At 40.4% G+C, this 14,898-nt stretch overlaps 1 protein-coding gene across 8 annotated transcripts in view; it reads right to left on the bottom strand.

The window, feature by feature from the left end:
- The window catches only part of UAP1 (UDP-N-acetylglucosamine pyrophosphorylase 1), a 40,902-nt gene extending 33,419 nt beyond the window's left edge, over positions 1 to 7,483 (bottom strand). For 2 of the 8 annotated variants that reach the window (XR_009009193.1, XR_009009192.1), the window contains exon 1: positions 6,786 to 6,929. Coding sequence is in view for 4 of the 8 variants with exons in the window: in XM_057552364.1 (XP_057408347.1) it covers positions 7,273 to 7,366 (94 nt within the window). In the remaining 4 variants the exon portion in view is untranslated. Of the gene's footprint in view, positions 1 to 6,785; positions 6,930 to 7,129; positions 7,149 to 7,272 lie in introns of those variants that run through there. The other 6 variants (XM_057552364.1, XM_007171677.3, XM_057552352.1 and 3 more) reach the window with 6 other exon arrangements.
- Between the last annotated feature and the right edge of the window lie 7,415 nt (positions 7,484 to 14,898).

Raw genomic sequence — 14,898 nt, 5'->3', positions numbered from 1 at the left:
TGAATGGATACAAAAACAAGACCCGTATATATGTTGTCTACAAGAGACCCACTTCAGACCTAGGGACACATACAGACTGAAAGTGCGGGGATGGAAAAAGATATTCCATGCAAATGGAAATCAAAGGAAAGCTGGAGTAGCAATACTCATATCAGATAAAATAGACTTTAAAATAAAGAATGTTACAAGAGACAAGGAAGGACACTACATATGATCAAGGGATCAATCCAAGAAGAAGATATAACAAGTATATATATGCACCCAACATAGGAGCACCTCAGTACATAAGGCAACTGCTAACAGCTATAAAAGAGGAAATCGGGAGCTTCCCTGGTGGCGCAGTGGTTGAGAGTCCACCTGCCAATGCAGGGGACACAGGTTCGAGCCCTGGTCTGGGAGGATCCCACGTGCCGCGGAGCAACTGGGCCCGTGAGCCACAACTACTGAGCCTGCGCGTCTGGAGCTTGTGCTCCGCAACAAGAGAGGCCGCGACAGTGAGAGGCCCACGCACCGCGATGAAGAGTGGCCCCCGCTTGCTGCAACTCAAGAAAGCCCTCGCACAGAAACGAAGACCCAACACAGCCAAAAAATTAAAAAAAAAAAAAAAGAGGAAATCGACAGTAACACAATAATAGTGGGGGACTTTAACACCTCACTTACACCAATGGACAGATCATCCAAAATGAAAATAAATAAGGAAACAGAAACTTTAAATGACACAATAGACCAGATAGATTTAATTGATATTTATAGGACATTCCATCCAAAAACAACAGATTAAACTTTCTCTCAAGTGCGCACAGAACATTCTCCAGGATAGATCACATCTTGGGTCACAAATCAAGCCTCAGTAAATTTAAGAAAATTGAAATCATATCAAGCATCTTTTCTGAACACAATGCTATGAGATTAGAAATGAATTACAGGGAAAAAAATGTAAAAAACACAAAACACATGGCGGCTAAACAATACATTACTAAATAACCAAGAGATCACTGAAGAAATCAAAGAGGAAATCAAAAAATACCTAGAGACAAATGACAATGAAAACACGACGATCCAAAACCTATGGGATTCAGCAAAAGCAGTTCTAAGAGGGAAGTTTATAGCTATACAAGCCCACCTCAAGAAAGAAGAAAAATTTCAAGTAAACAATCTAACCTTACACCTAAAGGAACTAGAGAAAGAAGAACAAACAAAGCCCAAAGTTAGCAGAGGGAAAGGAATCATAAAGATCAGAGAAGAAATAAATGAAATACAAACAAAGAAAGCAATAGCAAAGATCAATAAAACTAAAAGCTGGTTCTTTGAGAAGATAAACAAAATTGATAAACCATTAGCCAGACTCATCAAGAAAAAGAGGGAGAGGACTCAATTCAATAAAATTAGAAATGAAAAAGGAGAAGTTACAACAGACACCGCAGAAATACAAAGCATCCTAAGAGACTACTACAAGCAACTCTATGCCAATAAAATGGACAACCTGGAAGAAGTGGACAAATTCTTAGAAAGGTATAACCTTCCAAGACTGAACCAGGAAGAAACAGAAAATATGAACAGACCAATCACAAGTAATGAAATTGAAACTGTGATTAAAAATCTTCCAACAAACAAAAGTCCAGGACCAGATGGCTTCACAGGTGAATTCTATCAAACATTTAGAGAAGAGCTAACACCCATCCTTCTCAAACTCTTCCAAAAAATTGCAGAGGAAGGAACACTCCCAAACTCATTCTATGAGGCCACCATCACCCTGATACCAAAACCAGACAAAGATATTACAAAACAAGAAAATTACAGACCAATATCACTGATGAATATAGATGCAAAAATCCTCAACAAAATACTAGCAAACAGAATCCAACAACACATTAAAAGGATCATACACTGTGATCAAGTGGGATTTATCCCAGGGATGCAAGGATTCTTCATTATAGGCAAATCAATCAATGTGATACACCATATTAACAAATTGAAGAATAAAAACCATATGATCATCTCAATAGATGCAGAAAAAGCTTTTGACAAAATTCAACACCCATTTATGATAAAAACTCTCCAGAAAATGGGCACAGAGGGAACCTACCTCAACATAATAAAGGCCATATATGACAAACCCACAGCAAACATCATTCTCAATGGTGAAAAACTGAAAGCATTTCCTCTAAGATCAGGAACGAGACAAGGATGTCCACTCTCAACACTATTATTCAACATAGTTTTGCAAGTCCTAGCCACCGCAATCAGAGAAGAAAAAGAAATAAAAGGAATACAAATTGGAAAAGAAGAAGTAAAACTGTCACTGTTTGCAGATGACATGATACTATACATAGAGAATTCTAAAAATGCCACCATAAAACTACTAGAGCTAATAAATGAATATGGTAAAGTTGCAGGATACAAAATTAATGCACAGAAATCTCTTGCATTCCTATACACTAATGATGAAAAATCTGAAAGAGAAATTAAGGAAACACTCCCATTTACCACTGCAACAAAAAGAATAAAATACCTAGGAATAAACCTACATAGGGAGACAAAAGACCTGCATACAGAAAACTATAAGACGCTGATGAAAGAAATTAAAGATGATACCACCAGATGGAGAGATATACCATGTTCTTGGATTGGAAGAATCAGTATTGTGAAAATGACTATACTACCCAAAGCAATCTACAGATTCAATGTAATCCCTATCAAATTACCAATGGCATTTTTTACGGAACTAGAACAAATCACCTTAAAATTTGTATGGAGACACAAAAGACCCCGAATAGCCAAAGCAGTCTTGAGGGGAAAAAACGGAGCTGAAGGAATCAGACTCCCTGACTTCAGACTATACTACAAAGCTACAGTAATCAAGACAATATGGTACTGGCACAAAAACAGAAACATAGATCAATGGAACAAGATAGAAAGCCCAGAGATAAACCCATGCACCTATGGTCAACTAATCTATGACAAAGGAGGCAAAGATATACAATGGAGAAAAGACAGTCTCTTCAATAAGTGGTGCTGGGAAAACTGGACAGCTACATGTAAAAGAATGAAATTAGAATACTCCCTAACACCATTCACAAAAATAAACTCAAAATGGATTAGAGACCTAAATGTAAGACTGGACACTATAAAACCCTTAGAGGAAAACATAGGAAGAACACTCTTTGACATAAATCACAGCAAGATCTTTTTTGATCCACCTCCTAGAGTAATGGAAATAAAAACAAAAATAAACAAATGGGACCTAATGAAACTTCAAAGCTTTTGCACAGCAAAGGAAACCATAAACAAGACGAAAAGACAACCCTCAGAATGGGAGAAAATATTTGCAAACGAATCAACGGACAAAGGATTCATCTCCAAAATATATAAACAACTCATTCAGCTCAATATTAAAGAAACAAACACCCCAATCCAAAAATGGGCAGAAGACTTAAATAGACATTTCTCCAAAGAAGACATACAGATGGCCAAGAAGCACATGAATAGCTGCTCAACATCACTAATTATTAGAGAAATGCAAATCAAAACTACAATGAGGTATCACCTCACACAGGTCACAATGGCCATCATCAAAAAATCTACAAACAATAAATGCTGGAGAGGGTGTGGAGAAAAGGGAACCCTCATACACTGTTGGTGGGAATGTAAATTGATACAGCCACTATGGAGAACAGTATGGAGGTTCCTTAAAAAACTAAAAATAGAATTACCATATGATCCAGCAATCCCACTACTGGGCATATACCCAGAGAAAACCATAATTCAAAAAGACACATGCACCCCAATGTTCACTGCAGCACTATTTACAATAGCCAGGTCATGGAAGCAACCTAAATGCCCATTGCCAGACGAATGGATAAAGAAGATTTGGTACATATATACAATGGAGTATTACTCCGCCATAAAAAGGAACGAAATTGGGTCATTTCTAGAGACATGGATGGATCTAGAGACTGTCATACAGAGTGAAGTAAGTCAGAAAGAGAAAAACAAATATTGTATATTAACGCATATATGTGGAATCCAGAAAAATGTATGAACCAGTTTGCATGGCAGAAATATACACACAGATGTAGAGAACAAATGTATGGACACCAAGGGGGGAAAGTGGCAGAGGGGTGGGGTGGTGGTGGGATGAACTGGGAGATTGGGACTGACATATATACACTAATATGTATAAAATAGATAACTAAGCAGAACCTGCTGTATAAAAAATAAATTAAATTAAATTAAAAAGAAAAGAACTGGGGCTTCCCTGGTGGTGCAGTGGTTGAGAATCTGCCTGCCAACGCAGGGGACACGGGTTCGAGCCCTGGTCTGGGAAGATCCCACATGCCACGGAGCAACTAGGCCCGTGAGCCACAGCTACTGAGCCTGCGCGTCTGGAGCCTGTGCTCCACAACAAGAGAGTCCGCGATAGTGAGAGGCCCGCGCACCGCGATGAGGAGTGGCCCCCACTTGCCGCAACTAGAGAAAGCCCTCGCACAGAAACGAAGACCCAACACAGCCATAAATAAATTAATTAAAAAAAAAAAAAAAAGAATTGAGCCCTAAAAGACAAGCAATACACACATAACAATCAAGTGATAAGGCGATGCTTTTTAAGAGCACTCCATGATAATCCAGCCAAATGTTAATAGTAATAAAAAAACAGGAGAATGAGGAAATATTTAATCTACTCAGCTAATACAGATAAATGCAAGAGAAGACAGGCGTTGTCCAGAAAGAGTTCACAAAGGAAGTATGATCTAGCTGTGCCTCAAGGGTTGAACAGATTATATAGACAAGATTAGGAAACAAGCAGAGCCTGGTGGCCGTGATAAGTAAACATGTGTAGGATGGAAGCAGTAAGAAAGTTGAAGTTTTATGTAGAATGATGGGAAATGATGTAGGTTAGGGCTAACCCATGAAGAGCCTTGAAAACTAAGCAAAGGAATTTAGACCAAACACAGTAGGTAACAGGAAGCCAACACAGATTACTAAACAGGGCTGTTCAACCATGCTTTAGAGAGATGAGAGAAAAAAGCATGGCACAAAACAGACTGTAAGGAGGGACAACTTGAAGCAGGAAAACAAGTTAAAAGACAATTGCAGGTGTGAAAAACCAAAGAGCGACCAGATTTGTTGCAGAGGAAATAAGAGTGAAAGGGATAAATTTGAGACACACTGTAAAGAATCATCACTGCATTATAATTGCTTAGCTTAGATATAAAGGACAGAGGAAAAGTAGGTACCAAAGAAAAAGCAAGTATCTTCTCCTGTAAGAATAGTAAAAGGCAATATACAAGAGCAAAATTCTGGAGTTCAGCTGAATTACTTCATTTCCCTATGCCGTTTCCTCACCTGTAAAGTGGGATTAATAATACTCTCTACCTCATGAGGACTATTAAACATCAAACACCATTTACAAACTCAGGTTAAGAGAACCTACATCTGTGCGTCCCTTGAAGGGGCAATAACAACGAACACTAACATATATATGGCAGCACGATTCTTAATGCTTTATAGATAGCTGTTAATCCTCAAAACAACTCTAAGGTACTGTTACTGGGATTAGTTTACAGAGGAAGAAATTGAGCCACAGAGATAACTTGCTCAAGGTCCAAAACCAGTAAGGTGACAGAGCTAGGATTCAAACCCTGACAGCCTGACTCCTAAATTCATGCCCTTAACTATCATGCTATACTGACTATCAGGAGAAAGACTCTGTTATCTCCACGTGCATGTGTATGTGCATGTGTGTAAAAGAGAGGGGTGGCAAGAGAAAGAGAAACAGGTGATTTGTACTTTCTTCAGACACAGACACAGACACAGTTGATTTTCTTATACCTGACTCACTTTGCAAAACTGAGTTCATAAGCCAACAGAATGGAGAAAGGAAGAAAATGTACCGGACAAGTAGGAGAGGAACTTTACAGGATGAACCAGATATAACCACCTCCATGCCACAAAAATAGTATTATTTTCTCCATTAATTCTGATAAGAGGTGTGTGCGTGTGTGTAATGGTAAGCAGTAGTGAATAAGAGAATTAGACAAGGATTTTTACTTTGACAACCAAAGTCTGAAAAAGTTGAAGATCTAGAAATTATGACAGAACTTGCTACATGCCCATAGCAATGCATCTGCATTAAAACAATGACATATTTGGCAGTAGCCCACCATTATCACATATAACTTTATTAGAATTTAAATTCCAGTTTAGAAGATATCTAGTATTCCCCCCTCCTTTTCTGGTCTCCTTCCTACCTCTATCTCTGCAGCTATATTATGTCCCCCAAATTGATAAGTAACCTCTTAGAGCGTTTGAAAAATAGTCATGGGGAGGAGCCATAACCATTGAATCCTTTAAATGCTTCACAGCATCGCCTATTAAGTCTTTTTTATTTTTTAGCCCAAGCTAAGTGAGCCAACTCAATAACAGTGAAGGAACAGAAACTGCCTTCGGTCCACACCTAGTTAATTTCACCAGCAAGCCCTTAAACTAAAGGCACTACATAATAACATACGCACATTATCATAATCACTATTCCCTGATTTCAGATTTCATAAGCCATGTACAAATAAATATAGCATAGGGTCAGGCCAAACTTCATAAAATCTTCGGGAAGCCATACAGCACATGTGTGCTCTGAACCCTCCAATCCCATGTTTCTGCTTGGCCAAGCCAGGGGAAAGCCAGAAATTTCAACCCTCTTCCATCACCAGTATTAAAACAAAACAAAAGTGGCAAGTAGGTTTTGTCCCACTCTCATGGCCCCCACAAGTATCTCCAATCCTTACCATCAACGCTTTCATCTTTTCCTCATATACTCAGGACACCCCAACTCACTCCCACCGCACAGTTCCAACGACTTGTCCCCACTGTAGGCCCCCCAAGCTTGGCATAACTGTCCACAAGGCCCTAGCCTGAGAACCTCAAGGCCCCCATCCCAGGTCCAGGCGAGGCTCCACTCCCAACCGCTTGACAAACCCCTGATTCCAGACACTGCCCATGTGGGGCGCCCTCATGCCAGCACTCCCAGCAGGGTGGCCGAGGCTGAGAAGCGCTGCGGGCCACACGGGAGCAGTGTGGGTAGGCAGCGCGCTCCTCGGCGTGTGCCAGGTTGCTGGCTCTTTGCACGTACGTGCGCCGCGTGTCCACGTCGCGAGCGTGGCCATGGAAGCGTGTGCGTGGCGGCACCAGGCCCCCACCCGCCCCGGGTCCCAAGTCCCGCCGTCTCCTCCAGGGTGGCAAGAGTAGACAGCGACTGAGCTGGGAGCCCCTCACCTCTCTCGGCGCGACCACAGCTCCGCCCAGCTCCGGCTCCTTCGGCGCGGCCACTCATCGGCGTCCAGCGCCCGCTCCAAATATATACCCTCATCCAGGGGGCCGGGGCGGCGGGGCGGGCCGGGAGCTGGGGCCAGGGGGAGCGCCGGCCCCGGCCACCCCGCCCCTCCGTCGCCGCGACGAGTGGCTGCCCGCGCGGGGAGGAGTCGCAACCACCCGCCCAGACACGTCAGCGCCCAGAGCGCAAGCGACGAGGCGGGCGCGGAGAGGACGGCCGCGAAGGAGCGGGGCGGGGAAGGGCGGGGCCTCTCGCGTCACTCATTCTCCAGTCCAATGGGGATGGCGCGAGGGTCCTGTCAGTAGGTGGCCCCGCCCCCCAGCGTCCTAGCGGCTGGGAGGGGTGTCCTTTGCGTTCGCTGGGTGGGGCGAGTTCCGAGCCCAGCGGAGGTACCACGGCTAGGCCCTAAGATCCCTGACGTCACTGTGTTGTTCCTCGAGGTGCCCTCCTGCGGCTCCTAGTCTTCCCTGTGGCCCCACGGCTCGGGGCGCCCCCCCTTTTCCCAAAACGGACCGCGGAGCTGGACTGGGAGCTGTGTCATGCGGGTGGCGTATGTCCGACCACCCAGACGGAGGGTTGCGAAAGCTCGGCAGCCGACGTCTCAGCGCAGAACCCCAGGGGCGGGCCTGGCGCGCCCTCTGATCTTGCGCTATTTTCGTCTCAAGTTGGCCAGGTAGTCAGGGCCCTGACTTTCTGTTTTATGGTGTTTGGGGTCGCAAGCACGAGAAGCCAGACCCATTTACCTTTGCACAAATGGGCACCAAAAAAAAAAAAAAAAAAAAACCAAGAGAGGAAATGCAAGCAAATGTATTAGGTAACCTGAGAAAATGAAAAGCGCGCGCCATAGAGACTGAGCCCGATGCCAGCTTTGTGTGACTGTGGTCTTAACCTCCCTGGGCCTCAGTATATGACACGAAAAGGGTCGTTGGACTGGTTGACCTCCAAGGCCGTTGCTGTGCGACTGTTTATAATTGCCTGTATACCATATAACCTTGTGCGGATGTGCACATGCGATTATATGCTCGGCACTGTGCCTTTAAAAGCTGTGTTTACGCGTGGCACTTGGCACAGTTTCTGCAAGAAGTCCAGAATGTTGAAATACCAAAACATCTAGATTTAACAAAATACCTGACAAAGAAATTCAGGCATCTCGGTGCCTTTCTTCTACCTTCTTGAGTGCAAAAGCCTTTTAATTTTCTTTATCAATTTCAAAATCATCCACTGCATTAAGTAACAGAAAAATTTACCCTGGATGAGTAATGCTGGTAGTTATACATTCAGGAGGCTGAACACTGTCTTTCATGATCACAGAATGTCATCCATTTGTTTGAAAGATTTATAGTTGTAGTGGTTATGAACATGAGATCTGCAGAATTCCAGCTTCTTTATTGCTTGGAATCTTTGGCAAGTTAACTTTTCTACATCAGTTTTCTCATCTATAAAATACAATAATAAATATGCCCCTTAGGGGTGCTGTGAGGATTAAACCAGTCAATACAAGAACAGAATGTAGAACAGAGTAAATAATAAATTGTAATTGTTTTTATGTGAGTGCTTATGCTATGTCAGGCACTGTTCTAGGTCCTGGGTACCTTGATATACTTACCATCATCTGGAAAATCTTTTGTTGTTTGGATCCCTGATACTATAAAGAGCATTTCTCTCAAACCTTTCATGATAACTAAAAACAAAATTACTCCCATTAATGTTGCTGAGGTCCCACTTGAAGAGACCTAGAAGCCTCCCCACAATAATACAGCTCTGTGACCTTTAAAAAAGGGAAGAGAATGTAAGACAATTGCTTTCTAAAAATATACTGAATGTCACTCATCTATATTTCTACTCCTTGAGGAAGAAATATATGAGAATTTAGAAAAATTTGACCTAGGAGAACAGATTCAAAATCACAGTTGAACCCTGATTTCTTCCTTTATAAAATGAGGATAGGGCTTCCCTGGTGGCGCAGTGGTTAAGAATCTGCCTGCCAATGCAGGGGACACGGGTTCGAGCCCTGGTCTGGGAAGATCCCACATGCCGCGGAGCAACTAAGCCCGTGAGCCACAACTACTGAGCCTGCGCGTCTGGAGCCTGTGCTCCGCAACTGGAGAGGCCGCAACAGAGAGAGGCCCGCGCTCGCCGCAACTGGAGAAAGCCCTCGCACAGAAACGAAGACCCAACACAGCCAAAAATAAATATAAATAAATAAATTAATTAAAGAAACGTTTAAAAAAATACTTTAAAAATAAATGAGGATAATACCTAACTCACATGGGTGTAGTAAAAATTAAAAGATAAAGACTCTGTAATAGTGTCTGGAGTATTATAGGCATTCTATAAATCTTAGATGAATGAATGAATAAAGAGAAAAATCACTATTAAAGAGTTCATTAAAGAAAAAAGGAAGAACTGAGCCCAACACAAGTGTTTTCAACGAACTATTATAAAATCAAATTTTTACTTTTACCCTTTGTGCTAAAAATTTTTTTTCTAGTTTCTAAGCATAAAAAGGGCCATAATCTCATCTTACCAGATAAATATTCAGAAACATCTTACCTAAAGAGTTGTTTCTGTCTTTTAAAATATTTTTTATATACATAGTCTTTTAAAAACTAACGGCAGTGGCTTCCCTGGCAGTCCAGTGGTTAAGACTTCACGCTTCCACTGCAGGGGGTGTGGGTTCGATCCCTGGTTGGGGAACTATAAGACCCCGCATGCCACGTGGGGTGGCAAAAAATAAATAAAATTAAATTAAAAAATAATGGCAGAGAAGGGAAGGAATGTCACTATCCATGATTATTTAACATTACACTGAAGATCTCTTCTAATGCAATTAAGAGGAATTGTAAGAAACTTAAGAATTAGAAAAGAATAAGCAGAACTACCTTGAATTTCAAATGACATGAGAGTACCTGGAAAACTCTAGAAAATCAACAGATTAACTCAAACTATGAGAATCAATGATAAGACTAAATCATAAAAGATTTCAGTAAGTCTATAAAATGAACAGATGGAAGTCAATCGTTTTCATATACACAAACAACTAGTTAGAAGACATGATAATAGAGGAAAATCCCATTTACAATAACAAAGGAAATTAAATGTAACACAAAATGTGCAAAACCTGTATAAAGAAAGCTGTAAAACATTCCTACACAAAAGCCACAAAGATACTTGATAAAAGGAAAAACAGCCCTTGTTAATGTATAAATTACACTCCATGTTAGATTATAAATGTGTAAAATAGACAAGCTGATACCAAAGTGCTCATGGAAAAGGAAACGTGAAAGGATAACTAGGAAAACACTGAAAAAAAAAAAATACAATAAGAAGCCTACCTACCAGATAATAAAATATTCTATGAAACCTCTGTAATTAAAACAATGTGGTAGATTGTGAATAGATGTGAACAATGTGAACAATTGTGAATAGATAGTCAAGTGGAATAGACTAGACAGTCCAAAATAGGCCCAAGTACTATATCATAAAGGTGGCATCTCAAACCACTGGACTTTTGAGTAAATGGGACAACTAGGTAGCCACTTGGAAAAAGATGAAACTAGATCCATACTTCACACCATTTGTAAGAATAAACTCCAAACACATCAGAGATCTAAGAGTAAAGTATGAAATCATACAGGTAGTAGAAGAAAACATGGAATACTACATAGCTACATGGAATACTACAAAAAACAGAGAGACCGATAGGAACTGAAAAGGGGTGACCTTCAGGACATTGGTATGTGGGAAAAAAAGCAAAGTGCAAACAAGTATACACAATGAAAGAAGGGGAAATAAGAAAATGTACACACATCTGCTTATTTTTGGAAAGAAAACAAAGCAGGAAAGACAAACCAGAAACCAATAAGATTAGTTACCTGCAGTGGGTGGGTAGGAATCAAGTGGAGGAATGGGGAGGTAAGTCGCACTTTTCTAAATACAACTTTCTGTATCGTTTTGACTTTTGGAGCCCTGTTAATGCTTTACATATTCAAAAAATGAAATAAAAATAACAAAGAGGGAGGTTGAACCCTGAAACAGAAACCAAACAAACAAATCAACCTAATTGTATCTTAAATAACATAACTTTTTAAGAAGGTTCCTTGGGGGAATTAACCCAAGTAACTTTTGAAGACAGTATTTTTTCACAGCTTTATTGAGGTTGACTTAAACTACAGATATTTAAAACGGACAATTTGGTGATTTTTGACATATGAATATACCTGTGGGCACAGTATTTTAACTTTCTACCCTCAATCTAAAGACAAAATGAATTGTAAACAAGTGTTAAACTCTAGTTAGTAGGTTGGCTTTTCACAGTGGTGTGGGTTAGCAATTCTGAAACTATTTTGTTTGTATCGTGGAGGTGAGCAAATGACTAAATATATTGAAGGTAATGAGAGAGAAGTTACTTCTGGAGAAGAACATTACACATATGGAAAGGCAGAGAGGCTAGAATTACCGCTTTAGTGCAGATTGGAATTGAAGTTAGCATGAACTCATGATTATTAATCCCAGTACAGAAATTGGCATACATATGTGTGTATATGTGATAGAAATGCATATCTGGGGGAAAATGCTAGCAATTAGTGAATTTGGGTAACGGGTATATGGAACTTCTTTATACTGCTCGACAATTTCTCTGTAAGGTTGAAATTATATAAAAATTTTAAGTTCAAAAAATTAGAATACAACTAATGGTGGAGTTCTTCACTATCAGTCCAAACAAAAAAAGAAAATCTTTAACCCACGGAGCACACAGCTCTGGAGGAAAGGACCGAGGGTGTGAGAGTCAACAGAATCGTTTGCCTGTCCCCTGTCACATGCCCTCAATCACCGGGTCAGAAAGCCTCATCACCTGGGAAGCTGTAAATGCCACACAGTGCTGTTTTGGGTGACAGCTCCCTTAGGACAGGAATAATGCTAGGAGAGTGTTTTTCTCTAATTCTCAACCTTCCAGTTGAAAACAGGCTTAGATGAGGAGTATGGAAACGTGTTGTGCAGAGTGGGGAATGGCCTGGAATCCCTGGATGTTTATATGGATGTCCCTGGGCTTGAACTATTCTCTTAAGAACAAACTGGCACATTTTTCAGTATTCAATCAAGAACAAATAGATGTTTTCTCAAAATATGTTTACTGGGTTGTTCTGTGCCAGTCCTCGTGATAGATACCATGGGGGATCAAAAGCTAGGGTCTGGGTCCCCAGGGAATGTATAAACATGGGGGAGATGTTCCTTTTTCAAGCCAAGGGGCCATAAGTGCCACAGTGAATGCACAAATGAAGGATTTCAGAGCTCAGAGGAGGGAGAGAATAAAATAAAGAAATTTCTTAAAAGGATAGGCCAATAGGGTTTGAGAGAGAACCAGGAGATGAGAAGCCTCACTCTTTAAGAACGCCACCCCTTGATCCTCCGCCTTAATAATGAGGCTTCTATGAACCAGTTATTTGTTTTCACACTGGTAACACCTGATGCCTCCTTAGCAAAAGAAACCAAGGAATTTGTACTCAGAGAACTTAGCAAGAGATCTAGTAGGGTTGGTACTAAATAAACTGTGAAATCAGAAGCATCGAAAAGGGAATATTTACCAAAGGGTATGTATTTTGGGTAGTATGTATGATCCTAGCTTGGCTTTAAAAAAAAAATAGATAATACTTTCATCAGTTAGATAGATAGGTAAGATAAATTAGATAGATAATAGGTAGATAGAGGCTGTGAGATTAGGAAAAATCACCCTAATTCACTGAACTTCCGTTTCCTTATCTACAAAATAGAGATAACAGTACATGCAATATATCTTACAAAGTCGGAAAGAGAATTAAAAGAGAAAGGACCTAGCACACAGCAATTATTCAATAAGTGTTAGGTGAATAAATAAGAGAAGGAAAGACAAATAAAGAAAATAAGGGAAATGGAGTGGTCCTCTATTAAAAATACAAAATCATGTTGGGATTCCAAGAAAGGTGTTTTAAATGGGCTATTATCAGACACGTTCAAAAATTCAGAAGTGTATACCAAAGAAGATCTTATGTTTTGTCTTTTAGGGACAATGGGATTCCGGTGACTTTGGGGTGTTTTCTAAATTTACTAAAGTGAAAATTATTTTACAGTTAAGAGAATATATATTTTTTAATTTCAGAAAAGCAGGTATGTTACTTAACAAGTAAAGAGGCTACTTGCTTGCTTGTTTTTCGCTGCAGTTGTATCGGATATGTGCCAGTCTGTCCACACTTCCTTTTGTAGTACAACCAGTGAGGATCCACCCAGACTTTTCAAACAGTGGGCTGGTATTAGTGAGCGTACACCAGGAGTCCTCCCTTCACTGTCCTGAATGTGATGGCCTCAGCTAGGCCCCTGAACATCTAAAGGACCCAGGTGATTTCCCAGCAGTTCATCAGATCACCAGGAGCGTCTGGCTTAGCTCAAGGCTCGGTTCGAAGCCAAGCATGAGTGTTTCATGAGATCACTATTTCCAAGAGACAAACAGATGAGTGGTGGAGGAATTAGGGCTTTGACTTTCCTGTTGATATTTTCCTAGAACTTGAGTCATCCTAACTTAATAGCTCATCACTCCTCCCACTCTCTAAATTTTCTGTAGCTCAGGCTGTGTTTTGAAATATTGTGAAATAACGAATACACCCTGTTATATATATATATATATATATATATATATATATATATATATATATATATATATATATATATATATATATATATATATATTTACTCAAAGTACAGCCCCTCTAAACTGACTATAATCTAGGAAGTAAATAAATAACAGGAAGAAATGAACCAGGGAGAGAGTAGATGAGTGCTGTGTGTAATAATTACAGAGATACACAACCTCAGGACTCCAAATTGAGTAGGCTGTTATGGTGTGGGAGAGTGGACTTTAAATTCCATTCCAGTGCTGTTAGCCAGAGATTGTCTGGTCCATCTCCCTTAATTAATAGAAAAGGAAACAAAACCCCCCTAAAGTTAAGTGATTTACCAAAGGATAGAATAGATAATTAAGAAGCAGAACCAAGATTAGAAGCCTATCACTGTATAACAGGGTTTTTCTGGATTTAATGAGTGGAAAAATAATCCAGTCATTAAAAACCTCAACCACCATAATAAATGTTTTGAGTATATTTTCTTCTCTTCAAGCTAAAAGGCTCTCTACCATTCTGAGTCCTGGGTCAAATATTTAATGCACCCTCTTGGGAGGCCACTTAGCTGGATATTTCTAAAGCACAGGGGGGCTGTCCCCAGGGGAAAGTCCTTAGAAACTTAGCCTAGAATGGCATCAGGCCAGCACTGAAACCAGAGCTGCAACATATTTTGTTCTAAACCTGTCTCACCACCTATCTGGTCATTGTTCTCTTATGCCTCTCAACTCAATATGAATGACAAACCAAGGTATAGCATAAGTTGTTATTGTTGGAGATATCTCCTAGTCACCTATTCCTTCCTTATGAATCTACTACAGCTGAAATTTACTTTATATTTTCCAGGTAATATCTTTAAATAAGGAAAAGATAAAAATGGCATGTCACCTCCGAGAAATCTCAGGCACAGCAAGGAGGTCC

The sequence above is a fragment of the Balaenoptera acutorostrata genome, chromosome 1 (assembly GCF_949987535.1).
Source record: "Balaenoptera acutorostrata chromosome 1, mBalAcu1.1, whole genome shotgun sequence".
In the NCBI taxonomy this organism is placed as follows: Eukaryota; Metazoa; Chordata; class Mammalia; order Artiodactyla; family Balaenopteridae; genus Balaenoptera; species Balaenoptera acutorostrata.
The sequence above is the reverse complement of the archived record's forward strand: the minus strand, read 5'-3'. Positions and strand labels throughout refer to the sequence as shown.